Source organism: Podarcis raffonei, chromosome 2 (assembly GCF_027172205.1).
Source record: "Podarcis raffonei isolate rPodRaf1 chromosome 2, rPodRaf1.pri, whole genome shotgun sequence".
Classification (NCBI taxonomy): Eukaryota; Metazoa; Chordata; class Lepidosauria; order Squamata; family Lacertidae; genus Podarcis; species Podarcis raffonei.
Genome location: NC_070603.1, coordinates 14,229,378 through 14,249,038, shown reverse-complemented (window position 1 = coordinate 14,249,038; position 19,661 = coordinate 14,229,378). Strand labels below are relative to the sequence as shown.

The 19,661-nt window shown below is 47.3% G+C and overlaps 2 protein-coding genes across 2 annotated transcripts; both read right to left on the bottom strand.

Moving 5' to 3' along the window:
- Positions 1-3,619: 3,619 nt before the first annotated feature.
- LOC128409651 (uncharacterized) lies at positions 3,620-15,463 on the bottom strand. Its single transcript, XM_053380216.1, is given in 2 exon segments — positions 3,620-3,755; positions 9,324-15,463. Coding segments are annotated over 2 exon segments (5,163 nt in total). The 5' UTR covers positions 14,351-15,463.
- A 330-nt stretch (positions 15,464-15,793) lies between these two features.
- On the bottom strand, positions 15,794-19,250 carry LOC128406834 (claudin-34-like). Its single transcript, XM_053374596.1, has 2 exons — positions 19,072-19,250; positions 15,794-17,073 (listed from the first exon to the last, which is right to left on the bottom strand). Exon 2 carries the CDS (start codon positions 17,070-17,072, stop codon positions 15,936-15,938), a length of 1,137 nt encoding a protein of 378 aa, XP_053230571.1. The 5' UTR covers position 17,073; positions 19,072-19,250; the 3' UTR covers positions 15,794-15,935.
- Between the last annotated feature and the right edge of the window lie 411 nt (positions 19,251-19,661).

The window sequence follows — 19,661 nt, the reverse complement described above, 5'->3', positions numbered from 1 at the left end:
GACCGCGTGGCTTAGGGAATTTTTTTATAAAAAAATATTTTTCTGGACCTTCAGACATTGAGGGCTAATTCTTTTTCCGAGGAGAGAAACCCATCTGTTTCCACCGAAAAACCTTTCAGGGGAGCATTTGCAACAGTTTGGCACCATTATGGAGTGAATTGCAGAATGTGAGATTTTTTCTGAAATTGTGACCGTGCGGCTTAGGGATTTTTTTTTTAAAAAAGTTCCCCCGCAAGTTCAGACATCGAGGGCTAATTCTTTTTCCGATGATCGAAACCCTTGTTTCCGCCGAAAAACCTTTCAGGGGAGCATTTGCAACAGTTTGGCAACATTTTTGAGTGAATTGCAGAATGTGAGATTTTTCCTGAAATTGTGACCGCGCGGCTTAGGGATTTTTTCAAAAAAAGTTTTTCCGCAACTTCAGACCTTGAGGGCTTATTCTTTTTCCGAGGATAGAAACCCTTCTGTTTCTGCCGAAAAAACCTTTCAGGGGAGCATTTGCAACAGTTTGGCACGATTTTTTAGTGAATTGCCGGACGTCAGATTTTTGGTGAAATTGTCACCGCGCGGCTTAGGGATTTTTTCACAAAAAAGTTTTTCTGCAACTTTATACGTCGAGGGCTAATTCTTTTTCCCATGATAGAAACCGTTCTGTTTCCACCAAAAAGTCTTTCAGGGGAGCATTTGTAACAGTTTGGCACCATTTTTGAGTGAATTGCAGAATGTCAGATTTTTGCTGAAATTGTGATCGTGCGGTTTAGGGATTTTTTAAAAAAAGTTTTCCCGCAAGTTCAGATGTTGATGATATTGTCGGCCATCTTCCAATGCACCCCTAGCGGGCCCCCCTTTCGAAGCAAATCTGGGGATGGCACAGGGTTTATGTGGGGAGACAGTACGTACATGTACTGTCTGTAAGCCCCCCTTCCTCCTGTTTCAGCCTCCCTCTTTTCTCCCAGACTGGAGTCACCCGTTATCTCGTCGCCTGAGCTACATTCCTCAAAAGGGTCTCCTGACTATAAAATCTCCTTCTAAGGGGGGTTTGGACACCGCGCACCCTTTTTAAAACTTTATTCCAACTCTGAAACCAAACCATCTTTCTATACCAAAAAAGCAAAGCTAGGCTAAACTTCAACCCATCACCATCCACCAGAATTTTAAATGCCCTCCAATGCTTTGCAGACTCATTGCCTTCCACATAGCCATAAAATTGGGAGAGTTGAAAGGGACCCTGGGGTCATCTAGTCCAACCCTCCAAAATACAGGGTTTACAGCAAGATTTGTACTACCAAAGAGACACACGCATTTAAGTACAGGTGCACAACTGGAAAGGAAACATCTATGCTCCTATCCTGAATGCTGCCTATCACAGCCTAAGGAGGAGGAAAATAGAAGTATCCAACCTCATATAGATCTCAGATCCTGAAATAAGGGTTAATTCAACTGATACAACCACTCACAATTAATAAAACAGGCATAGATTGGATTTAATAGGAATACAAAATGAACAATTTTTTCTTTCCATAACTTGTATAAGAATAGGAAGCCTAATTAAGATTCTTAAAGTAACCACACTTAGGAAAGTTAGACGCGGGGTACCTTTAGCAAACATTTCCCTCCTATTGCAGTTTTCTTGTTAAGGGAAGCTTACTCAGGAGTAAATTTACCTGGCACAGAAGTAAGAAGGGGGGGGGGGAAACTGAAAGAGACAGGGGGAAGGGGGGGTTGGAATTTCCCAAGAGAAGAGGCCAGGAAGTTTCACAGAGACTGATATCAGGAGCCTTACAACTCTTCTGTCCAACCAAATCAAAATTAAAATTGAACTCAGATAGACAATTGCTGGCTAGGGAAGCTTCTGCCTTTAATAACATTTTCCTCTCAAATGGAGACCTACTTAAGGCTTATGAAACACTGGGAAACTAGCTTCTGAGCAAGGAAACATTCCCCAGCAGAGTTACAAATTCCTTTCCTCTTTAGTTGCATAGGGAAGGGGAGGGCAATCCCCCTTCTCAGAATACAGGATTTTTCGCTGCTCTTGAATAATAAACATTTACCGTGAAAGAAAGTCCATGGGGGGGTGGGTTTTCTTATGGCCCTACATTGGAATAAGTAGATCTGTTGCTGTTCTCCTGCGCTCCCTGCCTCCCGCCCTGGTCCGTGTGCCCTTCTCCCAAGCTCTGCACACTATTTCATATTTGGTTGTGCATTGCAATAGTGCAAAGATGAGAGCATGTTGGCAGGGGGAACTACTCTGGCAGGTGTGGGGCCAAAGGACCTACCTATGTGCTCTTTCCGTCTGTCGATCCTGGCTAGCTGACAAATCAAGAAGGCTTTGAAGTAAGTTGGTTCCAGATGACACTGCACTGTGTCCCTTCGCAACACCCCCAAAACGCAAATTCTTATGGTGACTTGGCCCTTGTAAACGAGTGGTTTTTGCTGGCAAAAAGTCCAGCTTCTTGTTGCTGCAAGGTGGTATTTGTCCCATGACTTCAGGGCCTGATACTCACCATTTCACCCCCTGCACCAAGGCATTCCCACACTTGACTAATGCTCTCAAAGCTCCACCAACCTTGAAGCTTCCTGTTTTTCGCTTAGGGACACTGCCTCTTGAACAACTGCTTCCTGCCCATTTTTTGGAGCCGTTGTCAATTTCAATAAATTGTGCATGCTTGCTACCTTAGAGCTTGCAGGCTCAGTCTTGGCTGTCATTGTTGAGTGGTGCCAAAACAGCTGGTTGCATGGACCCAGGAAGCAGAGTGCCACAATCTTGAACTGAGATTAATTTTTCCACATCTCTTGACTTCCAAGTTTTTCTTTGTTTGCTTGTGGTCCATGTTATGTACTGAAGTTCTCACCCTGGGCCCGCAGGGGGATACTGTAGATAGTTATGCAAATGAAGGATCGAAAGTGACGTTCAGTGATTGGATAGTTTTAGAAAATGGCAACAGTTACATTGTTCTGGAGCTCTATATAAGCAGGCTGACTGAGCTCCTCAGTTCAGTTCTGTTCCAGCTTACAAATAAAGAGCGCTTTGGAAGCATCGCTGTGTCGTTTGATATGTTCGCCCACAACTTAACAGTCCATATCATTGGGGAGTCAAAGATCACTTTATATTACAAATCTTTTAGCTAATAGATTGGGAAATATAGCCAATAATCAAAGTAAACTACAACAAAATCCTTAAATTCCTCTACCTATAATCACATTAATACTACTAAAGAATACAATGAAGATCAATAGACAAATGTACTGGAATTAATTTCAAAATATCGAAGATAATCTATTAGGAATTATAAAACAATTGTATGCAGAAAATGATAAAAAATTGGAATGTCTATTGATGATATCCTATAGTATTAAAAGATGATATCCTATAATATTAAAAGGAAAAAATCCCAAATTTGTCTATTTATTCAAGGTACTACCTATAAACACTCCTCCAGAGAAATGAAAGCGCTGACAAAAAATGTAAATCTATGAATATACATAGGAAGGAAATCCAGACGAGGGACAAGCTAAAGGGAACAAGGACACAAATGCTAGAGAACACGTAAAAGAGGCCTCCATGTGATTCCCTTAAACTTTCAAGAGTAAACTATCAGGTCCAGATCCACGCAGATCTCTACAGTTTGTTAAGGGCGTCGGGAACTGTAGTTTCTTCGGGGCTCTGGAAAGCGCAGTGTGTCAAGGGAGCTGGGAACTGTAGTTTAAGGGTGCTGGGACCTGTAGCTCCCAGGATGTGCATATGCACGCGTTTGCTTTAAGCGCAATTCCGCAACCCAAAAGAAGGTTTATCATGAGGACTACACTCTTGTGCACGGAATTGAAATTACAGAACCCTTGGTTTATATATTTTTTAAAAATTGAAAGTGTAGGTTTGCTTGGAAGGGACTTGAGTGTTGTGATGTACCAGGTTGTTTTTAAGTGCATATCTATATAACATATGGGACCAAAGGGGGTGGGAAATATGTCTATGTCTGAACTGTAGTTAAATGTGGAGAAAATATTTGCAGTTCCTACGGAAACTACCGGGGGGGGGGCATCTTTAAAGTTGTTAAATGTTACAAATATTAGGCCTGAACTTATCCTTTCGACTTGACAGCTCAGGGAAGATACCAAGCTTTATGAATCCTATAAAATCAACCCCTTTGCCAAGTTCCTCCATTCCAGCACCATTTTGCCCTTGGAAAAAAGACTCTTTCCCCTTCCACCTCCCCAAGCTTGAAGACATGGATACACACTTCCTGCCCCAGGAAATGCCCAGGGGTGACAATTGCTGGGCTCCTTGTTCTCCAAGGGAAGCCAAATCTCATCCCCAGACTTGCCTCCGGCTCCAGACAGGCCAAGGAATTTCTGTTATACTTTGGGTGGTGGGTACTTAAGACATGTTTGCCTATGATGCTAAGCTTATGCTGTACTTGGGTGTTGCCCTGACATAGCTGCCTATCCTAATCTTGTGTAACCCTCCCCTTTTGTGACATGTTAGTAATGTGGCAATGATGTATTGATGATGCTGTGCAAACTGTATTCTGACATATGGTGGGAAAGTTTTCAAAGTCAATGTGGCCCCATGCTCTGGGTTCACTGGTTGCTGTTGAACCTGTTGCGCAACAATAAAGGCTCTGAGTCTACTGACTGCTGCTTTGCTCCAAATTGCTTGCTTGCTGGAATTTCCTTCTTTTACTGACCACATGGACCTGTGGGGGGACCTGTACCCCAACAAGCTGGGCTCTTGAGTAGTCTCTCAACCCGGAATTTTCCTTACCTGTGTGGAACCTCTAATGGAGCTATCTCCCCACTCCCCCCAAAAATATTGTTCCTTAGACTGTCCCTGTGGCTGGCTTTCTGGTTTTTTAAGAAAAGCACATTTCACATCAAATTTAGCTGCTGATTAAGCTGGAGGAAGGGAGGGGTCACTCTCTCTCTCCTAAACCTCTCCTGTCCACCACCACCCTTTTCTGGGCACAATTATTTTAGACAGCCCACCCCTGTTTCCTTCCTATGCAGAGTTAAGGTCCAATACGCTGCTATTACTGTTATTATTGTGAGCTTTGCAATGGTCATGGGGGATAATTTGCAGGAAATGTGTGGCTTACTGTGTTTCTTTTTTAAAAAAGATCTGTTTGCAAAAGGTATGTATAGAAAATCAATCAATCAATTACTAATAGGTCCTCAAAACACCTGGGGAGGTACTGCTGCTAGAAACTATTCCCCCTCCCCATCTGTCCCACTTCCAATGCAAACCCCCTTCCTCAGTCAAGATGGGATTTCAGCTCAAAGAGAGTTGGACAACTTGGGGGTTTCATCAGGAAATTCAAGGCAGCCCCCTGCCTGAATGAGACTGGATTCCCCTGCTAAAACAAAGAAGGGGGACTGTTTAGGAGACAAACCCGCTTCTGAATCAGGAAGGGGTTTGCTTGGAATCCCGCCCAACTGAGCAGAATTTAAGCCCTGCTCATCGGCTGACGTTGAAAACCAGACATCGCCCGGCCCTGGGCAGGATGGCACACCGAGCCTCCTCACATCTGTTCAAAGGAGGCTGCAAAGCGGGGGTCATGTTTGTATCATTTCACGGTCTTCTTTATTTCTATGCTCTTTTAGATGTGGCTTCATAGCCGTGTGGGGGATTTGAGCCCCGGTGCCTCCCAGGTCCTAGTTTGGCAGTCTAACCACTAGGCCACACTGCCTCTCCACCTTCCTGCTTGAAACAGCCCTTAATCGGGGACCTATATTCCTGCTTAAACCAGCTTTCTTTATAGGACTGTGAACTTTGCTTTGCAACCCTGGTAGCCGCACCGTATATTTAAGGCGCCCCCACCAAGAATCCTGGGAACTGTAGTTTGTTAAAGGTGCTGGGAACTGCAGCTTTCTCAGGGTTCTGGAAACCATATTGAGCTCTTTGGAATTTTCAGAGATTGGGGGGGGGGCTGTTAACAGATGCTGTGGAAATGAATTCTTCTTGTGGTTTTCCGTGTACGAGATCCATCCCAGTATATAAGCCCTACGGTTTGGGAGGAGGCCAGTTGTTTGGAAAGCACAAGGTCGACAGAAAAAGACACCCAGACTTTTGTGGACTGTGGCAGATGAGGACAGAGAGAGATTGCGAATTGGGGAGAATGTATCTTATTCTAAGTAAAGCTTAATTCCACAGAAACAGAAAAGATGTTTGACTTTCTAGGAAATGGCACTGCTGTTCAGATCGCAAGTTACCCAACCTCACAATTACTTAGGGTCATGCAAACAGACCGATAGCCCATTCTAGTCCAATGCACTGATGTCCACAAAAACCAGACGGATGATTCAAGGAAGCTTCTAGGCAGGGCATGAAGGCACTTATCTCTTCCCCCCTCCCAGAACTGATATTCCAGGACAAACCTTTTTTATATCAGAACTTTAATGCGCTATTAGAATTAAAAGAGGGGAAAACCCAGCCGGATGGGCGGGGTCTAACTAAATTATTATTACGGTATTTTTCGCTCTATAGGGCGCACCTGACCATAGGGCGCACCTAGTTTTCAGAGGGGGAAATCAAGGAAAAAAATATGACACCCCCCCATCTCTGGGAGCAGCCAAGTTACAGGGAACCAGGCAGAGGCCTTCTCAGTGGTGGCGCCTTCTTCATGGTGATCCACTACTGCTTTTGAAGCCTTATTTACCTAGGGATCCATCAGCCACGCCATCCCCGGACCTTGGAGGGAACAAAAGTACCAGGAAAGCAAAATCTTCTTTGGAGAAAAGCAGTTTATTATCTGTGCACAGAGACAACCAGCAGAATAAATTCTGAAAGACTGGCTGTAAATACATGGCATTTGGCAGGCATTCTTATACTGTAGGTACACATTTCTCCACCAATCACCAATTGCCAACCTATAGGTACACCTCCCTTCCACCAATCACCAATTGCCAACCTATAGGTACACCTTAGGAGGATAATCACGTTAAGCACGTTCCTTACCCATTTCCCTGTCTTTTGAGCCTACGTGGCTCCTCTTATTCTTTACTTGACCAGTGTCACAAGCCAAACCTGCTTAAGCAATCTTTATTGGAATCTAAAGCCAAAGCTTGCTCAGGCAATCTATATTGCTACAGAGCTAAACCGTCCCTTCCTTCATTCCCTCCTCTTCTTTTGGACAGCCTTCTGGCTCGTCCAAGGCAATAGGCTGGTATTCACGCATCAAAGCTATCACTCGGGGACCCATCATGCGCGACATTGTTTTGTGCACCATATTTTGCAAGCATTGCACCAAGCAGGGAATACAGAAGCAAAGAAGCAATAAAAATAAAATTGGTCCTAAGAGCATAAAAAACATTCCTCTGAGCCACCCATTTGGCAAAAGCTTATCTAGCCAAGACATATTCCATCCTTCCCACACTTGTACAGGGACGTGTGCCACCTTCTCAATACTTGCGGCTAGATTACGGATGGCTTCACCATGATCTGAAATATTGAAGCAGCATGCTCCACCAGTCAGGTTGAGGGCAGCACAAAATCCTCCTTGTTTGGCCAGAATAAAGTCCATTCCCAAACGCAGCTGGAGGACAGCAGTGCGGGTCTCATCCAGCTGGGTAGCAACAAGGCGAAGGGCGGTGGCCGTTGCATTGGCCACAATCTCTACTACTGCCTGGAGTCGGATTATGCGATTTAGATTGTACATGGGCTCTCTGGCACCTGCTACTAACTCACCAGGGTTCCAGGAGGCCGGATCATAGTGGGCAATTATTCGCTCAGGTGGCCATTCATCCTTTCCCCACGTCTGCTTGCTCCCTGAGGCTATATTCGTGATATCAACAGATCTGTGATTGCGATGGGGAAATAAGGTGGTAGGGAGCAGCCACATGGGGGGTAAAAGGAAGGCTGGATAACAATTGCCCCACCAACCGTTGGGGAGGTGGTGGAAAGCCTTTGTCCCACAAATCCAATATACAGGATCCTTGTTCTGGGTGGCCATATGGTCACCCATAGAACTAAAAGCTAAAAGATTTAAATTGGTGCAGGCTCCGCCACACTCAGTGGTATCAGTGGGGTTACACGTACACTTGCATGAGGAGCGCCCAGTAAAAGTTATATTGTGTCCAAGGGTGGCATTTTTGGTCTGGTTGACACAGAACCATCCGGGAATCCGATAAACACGGAGGGGATAGGGATGATTCCAGTATGGGCCCCACTGGAATTTACTTCCAGTATACTGGATTCGGGTCCGATTAAGAGGCAACGGAAGCAGGGGCATGCCCCCAGCCGCATCCAGAGGTCCCAAGGCACAAACAAGGCAACGGGTCCTATTCTCCTCCTTAGCTACCATTTCTGCCGTTTGCAGCCAGCGGTTGTAAGGGTTGTGGATGCCCCGCGTGACCATGATACGGGTAATGTTTACCTGGGAGATCCAGGACCCTACTTCCCCCTGGGCCAGAGCGCAGGCGGGTTCCCCAACTAGGAAGAGAAGGAGAACTGTCAGTGGGATGGAGGAGGGACGCTTCTTCCCGCAAATTCTATGGCGCTCGTGCCAGCAAAAAAAAGAGACACATCCACGTGACAAGGGCAGTTGAGATAACTCCCACCCACCAACCCCAAGAATGCCAGGGCTCTCCCCACCACAGATCAGTCATGGTATGGGTCTGGAAAGGGGGTTGGGGTTATCCGGACGCTCAAGTTGGTTAGGGAAACAAGGTCGGGGATACCTCCAAGCGTCAAACCCTATGGTGTGGAGATAAAACTCCTCAATCCCCGGGGGATGATGGTACCCCTGATGGGTGGAAGATAACCTTGCCCCCCAAGGAGAGGGTACCCACGGTGGATGGGCCACTACACACCCACACGAATAGGTAGCCGCCTGTAAACTGCAAATGCTTGGTGTCAAAATCCCCACTGCTTCCTCCTCATACCATATAATGCATACTAAAGTTCGTTCAGGGTTCTGGACGTTATCAGGGGACAAAGGCTGCAAGGCTGGAACGTTGGAGGCGCTCCCGGTGGGCGCCCCTCCCATCCAATTCTTCAGCTGTGCGTAGAGATATCAGCTTCCGGTGTGATATCAGCAGAGCGGTCGTCTGCCAGGCGTCTGGCGATAGTCAGCCGGAGGGAGTTCTCTGGATCTGGTGTAACTGTCCAGTCTGAAATAGCTTTCTTCACTCGAGTATGGTGGACCCACGGGGTGATGCCAGCAACCTTCACAGCAGTAGGTGTAGAAAGTAGCACAGTGTATGGTCCCTTCCAGCAAGGCTGTAGGGGGGCTCGCTGCCAGTCTTTCACCCACACTTCATCACCTGGCTCGAACTGATGGAACGGTTCAGTTAACACACATGGGGTGCGAGCCTGGGTCCACCTGTTGAAACAGGAGAGAACTTGGGAGAGTGACTGTACATAGTTATTCAATTGCATATCTTGGCTAGCATATGGAGTTAACATTCTAACATAGGGGACTGGTCTCCCAAACAAAACCTCAAATGGTGACAAATGGGTCCGCTTTGACGGGAGGCTGCGGACCCTGAGCAATGCCAAGGGCAACATGGCCACCCAATTAGACCCGGTCTCCTGCGTCAGCTTGGACAGCTGATTCTTTAGAGTTCTGTTCATTCTCTCTACCTTTCCAGAACTCTGGGGTCTATAAGCAGTATGCAGCTTCCAGTTGATCTGGAGCGCCTTTACCAGTCCCTGTAGGACTGCGTGAACAAATGCTGGTCCATTATCAGATCCTATGGACCTTGGCAATCCATAGCGAGGGATGATTTCCCTAAGCAGGCACCTGGTTACTTCAAATGCCTTTTCAGTCTTTGTTGGCCATGCTTCGACCCATCCGGTGTAGGTGCACACTGCCACCAGCAGGTAGCGGTGTAGTCCACAACGGGGTAATTCAGTAAAGTCCACGACAAGATCTTCCATAGGTGCAGTTCCACTATGCTGACTCCCTGGGGGAGCCAGTGGTCCGGCTCTGGGATTATTCTTTTGGCATAGCAGGCATTTCCTGGAGATCTGGGCTGCCAGTTGGTAGAGGTGGGCTATATAGAAGCACTTCCCCAGCTGCTTGGTTGTAGCATCGGGTCCTATGTGGGTTGAACCATGATATCTCTGAATTATCTGCCGAGAAAGAGACTCTGGAATCCATATCCTGTCATCATGGGTAAGGTACCATCCTTCTTTGGACAATGTCAGTTCCTGGGCGTCTGCAGTGTCCTTTTCCTGCTTTGTGTAAGCTGGCTTGTCAGCGGTGCTTAAAATCTCTTCTGGGACCAGTGCTCCAATAACCGAGGCGGGGGCCAGTTCTTGGGCTGCTTCCTTGGCTACTCTGTCTGCCAATCGGTTTCCTCTGGCCACTTCCCCTGGTCCAGTCTTGTGGCCATAGCAATGGATAACTGCCACTGCCTCGGGCTCCCATACAGCATCCAGAAGGTTCAATAGAGCTTGTGGGTGGGCCACCTGGTTTCCTCTGGAGGTAAGCAAACCTCTTTCTTTCCATAAGGCTCCATGGGCATGTAAAGTCAGGAATGCATACTTAGAATCTGTATAAATGTTTATCTCCTGTCCCTTTGCCAGGTTCAGGGCTCTGGTAAGCGCAGTTAGCTCTGCCAGCTGGGCCGATGTTCCAGGCGGGAGTGATTTTGCTTCGATCACCTGGTCTTCCAGGGCTACCACTGCATAGCCTGCTTTCCGCTGTCCAGCCTCGACAAAGCTGCTTCCATCCACAAACCATGAAGGCCAGTGGGGGTTTGCCTCATCTTTTAGGTCAGGTCTGCTGGAATATACTTCATCCATCACTTCAATGCAATCGTGCGTCTGCTCCTCACCTTCTCCTACCGGTAACAGGGTAGCTGGGTTGAGGGCGGTAGTAACCTGGAACTTCAAACGCGGGTGCAACAACAGCATCTGGCACTTTCTCATCCTTGCTTGGGAGAGGAAATAGGTACCCTTCATGTCGAGCAGAGCTGGGACTGCATGCGGGGTCACACAAACAGTGTCTTGGCCAAAAGTAAATTTGTCTGCCTTATTCAGTAGGGTAGCTACTGCCACAACTGCTCTCATACATGGCGGTAAACCTTGTTCTGTAGGTGTCAGGCGCTCAGATAGGTATGCCACAGGCTGTTGCCAGCTTCCCAGTTTTTGGCATAGCACTCCCTTTGCTGTTCCCTGGTCTTCATCCACAAACAGGGAGAAAGGCTTTTCTGGATTTGGGATACCCAGCGCTGGTGCTTGTTGCAATGCCCTTTTCAAATCCTGGAAGGCCTGTTGCTGCTCTTCTCCCCACACAAAGGGGTCCTTTTCCGTCCCTCTGGTTGATTCGTGCAGAGGCTTGGCAATTGTGCTGTAGTCTGGTATCCATATTCTACAGAATCCTGCCGATCCCAGAAAGCCACGAAGTTCTCTGCGATTTTTTGGTTTTGGAATCTGGGTAATGGCTTGCTTCCTCTCTTCCCTTAGGGTCCGTTGCTGATAAGATATATCAAATCCAAGATATTTCACGGTAGGTTGGCATATTTGGGCTTTTTTCTTAGATACTCGGTATCCCGCTTCACCCAGATGGTTCAGCAAGTCCTTGGTGGCTTCCATACACGTGTCTTTGTCTGAACAAGCCAAAAGAAGATCATCCACGTACTGCAACAAGACTCTGCGTGGGCTGGTGGGGAAGCTAGACAAGTCCGATGCCAATGCTACCCCAAAAAGGGTTGGAGAATTCTTGAAGCCTTGTGGAAGCCTTGTCCACGTGTATTGCACCCTGGTGCCTGTTCCTGGATCTGTCCATTGAAATGCAAACAGGGGCTGACTTTCCTCTGCCAGGCGGCAGCAGAAAAATGCATCCTTCAAGTCCAATACTGTGAAACAACATGCAGTAGGAGGTATTAGACTCAGCAGCGTGTAAGGATTGGGCACATTGGGGTGGAGGGTTTCCACGGCCTGGTTGACCAATCGAAGGTCTTGGACTGGACGGTACGTGCCATCTTCCTTCTTCACCGGCAAGAGTGGGGTGTTCCACTGAGATTGACACTGTCTCAGGATGCCATGGCGAAGTAACCGTTCCAAATGTACCCATACTCCCTCCGCAGCTCTTCGGGGGATAGGATATTGGTTCACAGCCACAGGGTTGGCGAATGGCTTGGGCTTGACTATTATAGGTGGGATGTTCTTTGCCATTCCGGGCGGGTTGCTTTCTGCCCACACATCAGGGGTAACTTCTTGCAGGAGGTCCTCTGAAATAATCCCCTCCTCTTCTTTTACCATCATTAAGCGCCAATGTTCCCTTAAGGGTACCTCTAAGGAGAATTCCCCTGCTGGCCCTGTGGTCATTGTTACTTCTCCCGTTGGTTGGAAAGAAATCTGGGCTTGTAATTTTGATAGCAGGTCTCGGCCCAATAATGGGATGGGACACTCCGGTATATACAAAAACTTGTGTTGGACCACTTGACCGCCCAAGCTACAAGCAACAGATTGCAGGAATGGGGCTCTTTGTGATTTGCCTGTAGCTCCTATTATATTAATTGTTTGCTTGGTGGGCTTGGATACTGGTACTGGCAAAACAGAGTGGGCGGCTCCGGTGTCAACCATGAAGGGGATGGTTCGGCTCCCTGTTTGTATTTTGACCATGGGCTCACGGGAACCTAAATCAGCTGGGCCCGGTCTGTCCTAATATTCTTCTTCTTTCTCTCTCAGGCTCATTGCGCCGGGCTGTCTTTGGGTTGGGGGGTGCCAGGGGGGTCCCTGTCCTTGTCCTCTACCCCTGCCAACATTCGCCAATGTCCAGGGTCTCAGTTCCTGTCCAGATCCCACGGGGTTTGGCCCTGGGACTCGTTCTCCTCGTCCTCTTCCATCTAAGTGAGCCTGTGGGCATTCTCTTTTCCAGTGCCCTTCCTGCCAGCAGATGGCGCACTGGTTCCTCCCCAGACGGCCTTGTCCTCCTCCCTGGGTGCTTCCTCTTTTATGAGGGGTGGGTGTGGTAGCCTGTAATGCCATCAACTTTTTTGCTTGATATTTCTCTTTCTTCTTTTGTGCCTCTTCCTCCCTCTGATTATAAGTGGTTTGAGCCAATTCTAGCATCCACTCAAGGGTGTGGCCCATGAAAGCCTCGTGTTTCTGGATTTTTCGGCGGACATCGGGTGCTGCCTGAGCTACAAAGGCAGTTTTTATGATAGGGGCATTGACAGCCTCATCTGGGTCCACAGGGGTATACTGGCGGTAGGCTTCCTTCAGTCTTTCCAGATAGGCGCCTGGGGGCTCCTCACTCCCTTGCATTATCTCCCTGATCTTGGCAAAATTAGTAGGCTTCCTGGCTGCCCTTCTCATGCCATTTAAGACATTCTGGCGATAAGTGGTGAGGGCGTTTTGCCCCTCAGTGGTCTGATAATCCCAATTCGGTGTATTTTCAGGATATCCTGTTGCAACAGCTTGATCTCCTGCCCCCTGCGCTCTCATGTGTGCTCGGGCTTCAGCATGAATTCGCCTAGCCTCTTCTGTAGTTAGCAGGGCATCCATCAAATATTGCACATCATCAAAAGTCGGATTGTAGGTTTCGAAAATTCCCTCAAACAGCTTTATTATTTTTGCTGGGTTTTCCTCAAATGAAGGGTTTTGGTTCCTCCAATTACAAACATCTGCACTAGAGAAGGGGACATGTTGAACTGTATAAGTTCTATTGGGCACCACCCCGTTAGGTCCCGCAGGGGCCGGAGGGTCATACACTCTACGCAGAGGCATCACTCTGGCCGCGCCCTTTTTCTGTGCTTTATGTGCCCTATGGAGGGTCACTCTTTTCGCCGCCCTTCCCCACTCTCTCTGCCACTTCCTTTTATGTTGCCCTGTACATTCCGCTGCCTTTAACAAATAGTGGCTGACATCCACTTCTTTTGCATAAGGTTCCACATACTTCCTTAAACGTTCTGCCTGCTCCTCTGTCCATGTCTTGTTATTATTTGTCAGCTTGACTAATCTTTCTACAAACTCTTCATCCTCATCATCCTCTTCTCCTTCTGACTCATCAGTCTTGGGTTTGGGCTGGGGGCCAGCTCCTCCCAGTGCCTGGGGACCTGGGCCTGGTGGAATTGCCTGAGGGGCAGTTGGTGGAGCATAGGGTGGAGGTGGTTTAATAATTCCTCCCTCCTCATCTTCTGGGTCTGGTATCACTGGGGGCCTTTCTAACTTCCCTGCCGGTCGAACTGCACAAACTGTACTTTGTGGGGCGTCGCCTCGGCAGGCTTTCAACCACGGTGGGTTCTTTTCTACATTGGTTTTCCAAGTAGAAATATAAGGGATCTGGTCTGGGTGGACATTCAAGATATTTTGATATAGTGGGCTGATTAGTTGCAAATTAAGACTGCCCTCCGATGGCCAATTAGTTTGTTGGGGCCAATCAACTTCACACAATGTCCTCATCCTCTGTCTTCTCAATTTGATTCCCCAATCATCATGCTTTGTGGCTGCTTTCCAGTTGTTTAAAAAACATTCCAGAGGACTACATTGGCTTGCCCCAGACCCCATTTTTTTTTTTTTTTCCAGATACTCTGCTCCTAACAGGTTGTAAATTCTTTCACACTCCACACACTACAGCCCTACAATCGCTCGGCCAAGGGGGACACTAAGCCCTGGCCCACACTTGACAATTCAGTCACTAGAGTATCTGACATGCAACATACAACATACAAAACACACCAATATAATTTCAACATGTAACACACTAAATACACCAAAATAATTTCCCCCTGTTTCCCTTTTTACCAAACCTTACTGGCGGCACTCTACTGCACAACCAGTTGAGGCTGATCAGGCCTCGCCCTTTTCCCTTGGGCCCACGCCCTTTTCCCTTGGGCTTACCGTTTTCCGCTGCGGACCTGTCCCCTCGGCGCCGTCCTCTTTGTTTTTCTCCCTCAACAAGATGTCTCCACTACAGGACAGTGTGGCCGGCTTCCCCCACGAAACAGGCGGGGTGCGCGCTGAAGCCTGCAAACGCTGCTGAGCTGTTCACCTTGGTTGAGCCTGGCCCTCCGGTCCGTATTTGGGGAGGGGGCTTATCCCGGACGAGCCCCCAAAGAAATGAAGCCTTATTTACCTAGGGATCCATCAGCCACGCCATCCCCGGACCTTGGAGGGAACAAAAGTACCAGGAAAGCAAAATCTTCTTTGGAGAAAAGCAGTTTATTATCTGTGCACAGAGACAACCAGCAGAATAAATTCTGAAAGACTGGCTGTAAATACATGGCATTTGGCAGGCATTCTTATACTGTAGGTACACATTTCTCCACCAATCACCAATTGCCAACCTATAGGTACACCTCCCTTCCACCAATCACCAATTGCCAACCTATAGGTACACCTTAGGAGGATAATCACGTTAAGCACGTTCCTTACCCATTTCCCTGTCTTTTGAGCCTACGTGGCTCCTCTTATTCTTTACTTGACCAGTGTCACAAGCCAAACCTGCTTAAGCAATCTTTATTGGAATCTAAAGCCAAAGCTTGCTCAGGCAATCTATATTGCTACAGAGCTAAACCGTCCCTTCCTTCACTTTAAGGGAGGTCTTGGAATAAGTAGATTTGTTGCTGATCCAAAACACCCACCCACCCCACTCACACATGAAAACAAAGACCACCACAGCCAACTACAAATGAATAACCACACCCTAGGCCACCCGACCCCACCCCCACCCATCTTTCCCCCCCTCCACCTCTTTCCCCTTTCCTTCCTAATGTCTCAACAAATGAAATGATTTGTAAAAATGTTACATGGGGGAAAAAACATGAGAGAGAGACATTGCACACTTTTGTAAATCAACAAAATCTTTAATAAATAAATAAATATTATTTTTAAAAAATCATAAAAAGAGGCCTCCTCATCTGAAGGACATCAAAGCCCACCTGAAGTCCCAAAATCCCTGAAGTCCTGATCCACGCAGATCTATGCATGTATGGAGCGATCTGCGTGGATCTGTATCTGATAGTTTACGACTCCCTGTTGTAGGGAATCACATGTATAATCGTATGTTTGGGGACATCAGGTGGCCTTTGATGTCCTTCAGGTAAGCTTTGGGTGTATGGCTTTCCTCCATCTCCACTGCGCAGGATTCCTCTGGAATGACAAGATCACTTGCACAGCTTTCCTCCATCTCAACTGTGCAGGATTCCTCTGGAATGACAAGATCACTTGCACAGCTTTCCTCCATCTCAACTGTGCAGGATTCTTCTGGAATGACAAGATCACTTGCACAGCCTTCCTCCATCTCAACTGCGCAGGATTTGACAAGATCTTCCGCATGGGTTTCCTCCATCTCCACTGCGGAGGATTTCTCTTGAATTACCAGGTCCAGCAGAGAACCACACTTTGAACAAGTAGTTAGACTCTCGCTTTTCACCGCACTTCCTGGGGTAATCACCACTAGAGTTTCTATTTGAGATGTATCTGTTGCGGTGGTCCTGATGCAACATCTCTCCATCCCAACAAATGCTGCACTCAGCAGCTGGAAACCTGCAGCGATATAGCCTAGATAAATAGAAGGTCCAATATGCTGCTCGCTGGGAATTTGAGGCAATTCAAAAGTTTCAGGGAAGTCAATTTCCCCATTTTGTAAGACAGCAGACATGTTCCATATCACAGAAATCAGGACGAGTATCCCTGCTGGTAAGTTCAGCAGAGCTCCAAGCCCAAAAAAGGTTAAGAGAAAATCCTTATGTTTTTTGGGCTCGAACACATTGCAGAGGGCAAATGTCTGTAATCCAAGGGCCGCTGAATTCATAATGGCAGCTAAGGCCATTAAGTCCTGAGCAATAAAAATTTCCCTCGGGAGGCTTGGATGTTGTTCATGGAGCTCTTCACAATGGTAATAATAGTTTCCGTCGTTAGAAGGGTCTTTCAAAAAACAGACCTGCCAGATTCCAACCCAGATGTTTCCAGAGCCAATCCCCTTGACGTTTTCCACACGCCACACTCGCCAGCTGACAATGGCTGCTGAGGCAATGCACATCGGCAAGGCCAAAATATCCATCAGGAATGCACACAACTGGAGACCGGACACTAATCTCAGCCACCTGACCACCAGGGAGCCTTCTTTCACCCGCAGGGGGGGTTTGGAGAGGAGGGGAGCAGGGGAGACTTTGGAAGACATCCTGGAAACAAAAGAGAAGACAAGATGCAGTGAGAGAGGGAATAACAAGCATGTCTAGTCATTGAAGGACATCCTCCCTCCTGCATTCTTCCTTCCATGCACAGAAAGAAGCAGCAAAAGAAAGAGTTCCCCTGCTCTCTCTCTCCCCCCCCCCCCGGTTAGGCATAGACATCTGATCCACACATACTTTCTTCCAGCAAACTGCTACTGATTTAATATACTCTTGCACCGTTGCTGTGAAAATGGCCAGAACCTCAGCAACCTGTTGTGGATGGGAGCTGCTCATGTTTCGCTGTTCTGCTATCTGCTACTGCACCTATCCTTTTCCACCGAGCATAAACTCAGCTATGGCATAGTGAGGAATGTTTAATCCATAAACTTACGTGAAATGCCTTCCTCAGCTAGAGTCTAGCGTGCCAGGAACAGCGCAGGTATTTGCTAGGTGCTCCTGAGCCTCAAGAAGACTGAGCTGTTGGCCACTGAGCTGACGTTCGCCTGAGCAGCCGGCCAGCCACAGCAGCAACTGCTCTGCAGAATTCTTAGGTCAGTTACAGTTACAGTTAGAATCCTGACAACACCACAAATCATAACTCCAGGGTACTGGTCATTTGGAACATCAGGAAAGTGGAAAATGGAGGGAACTCAGTTCCCTTCTTTCCCAATGCAGAGTGTCTATTCCAGGACACTGTGCAGTTAAAACGCGTTCTTCCTGAAGTCAGATTCAGAGCAGTTCCAGCAGTAAAAATGGTGATACAGTATGTGCATCTCAGTACAGATTTGTTTGATGGGCCTGAATGCATTTCATAAAGGATCTCCATGTACAAGAAAGGCTAATAGCATGAGGCCCCGAACAATAAGAATTGCCTTGGCAAAATTATTGAAGACTCCTTACAAACCTCTCATTCTTCTTCCCCATCCCATCTTGTTTGGACATTATAGTAAGGGAGAAGATCTTAGCTCTTTTCCTTTGCACTGGGATTACATGAAATTTGTGCCATGGGACCCCATCACTCACACCAATATGGGCAACACCATTTTCAGAACCTAGGTGCCCATGATTTAAAATGGCTTTCCTAAGACACTTCAGTCAAAATATTTGTGTTGTTTTCTTCCTGTTCCTTTCTGTGTTGATGCTCCGAATGTGAGCTGCTCAGCTGCATGCAGTTTCCACTGAAGTGTGTGATTAACATTCGGCCAAGCAATGGGCCTAAAACCATCTATTTCACCTGAAATAACTTTGGGAGCCAGCCTTTAAAAATCTACAGTAGATATCAAATTCAGAGGAATTAAAAGCTGTCATCTTTTTGACTATTTGAAACATCTTAGAACATACACAAATGTTAATGTTTGAAGGAAGGCAGCAAATGGAGCATTGGAGCCATCCATTCATTTCAGGAGTTGTGACCATTGATAAGATGAAGCACTTTCACATCGCATGGCAGTGTGCAGTGCTTTTAAAAAGGTAAAGGTAAAGGACCCCTGACAGTTAAGTCCAGTCACGGCTCTGGGGTTGCGCCACTCATTGGCTTTACTGGCCGAGGGAGCCGACGTTGGTCTGCAGACAATTTTCCCGGGTCATGTGACCAGCAAGACTAAGCCGCTTCTGGCGAAACCAGAGCAGCGCACAGAAACGCCGTTTACCGTCCTGCTGGAGCGGTACCTATTTATCTACTTGCACTTTGACGTGGTTTGGAACTGCTAGATTGGCAGGAGCTGGGACCGAGCAACGGGAGCTCACCCCGTCAAGGACGCAAGTCCAGTTCTGTATCTGCATGACATCATCCACACCCAAATGCTCTCCCATTCTGTTTCCCCCACATAATCAGGATACACCTTCTCCATTGAAAACTCTGCTCAGTGACACCCATCCAGTAGAAAAGTGCTGACCGTCTTCATGCAGATACACTTCCATGCAGGGGTTTGGCCGACAAGTTCTTCCCGAGTGGGGGGATGTTTTCAGGGGCTCTTTGCTTTTCCCTGCCTCCCCTTTCATCCTCACCTGAGGAGATCTTGGCCATTCTCTTGACAGGGACCTCCGTTCTCAGGCCGGATTTCTGTTTTCCTTCATTCCTCCTTCTCCCACTCTGGTTCCCTGAGAAAATAAGAGAGAGGAGGTTTCATGCAAGTCAAGGTGTGCAATGGATCTTCAGGGCTTTTGGAAGGAAGAAAAGGTTCAGGAACAAGCGACGCAGCAGCCCCCCAAGCGGAAAAACACAAGATTTCCATGAAGAACTACCGTATTTTTTGCACCATAACACTCACTTTTTTCCTCCTAGAAAGTAAGGGGAAATGTCTGTGCGTGTTATGGAGCGAATGAATGCCTGCGGGTGGCGGGGGGGGGGGGGAATCTGCTGCAGTCGTGAGCAGAGGATCCATGGTTCCCCTTCCTTCCCTCCTCCGTGGTTACAAAGCATGGATCCACATGGATCCTCAGGATTTTTGCATTGGGCTACTCCAAACTCACTGTCAGATCACATGTCTGTGGCCACAGCATGAACCACAAAAATCATATATCCACTATTTAGTTTAGAATTTTTTTTTCTTGTTTTCCTCCGCTAAAAACTACTTGCGTGTTATGGTCTGGTGCGT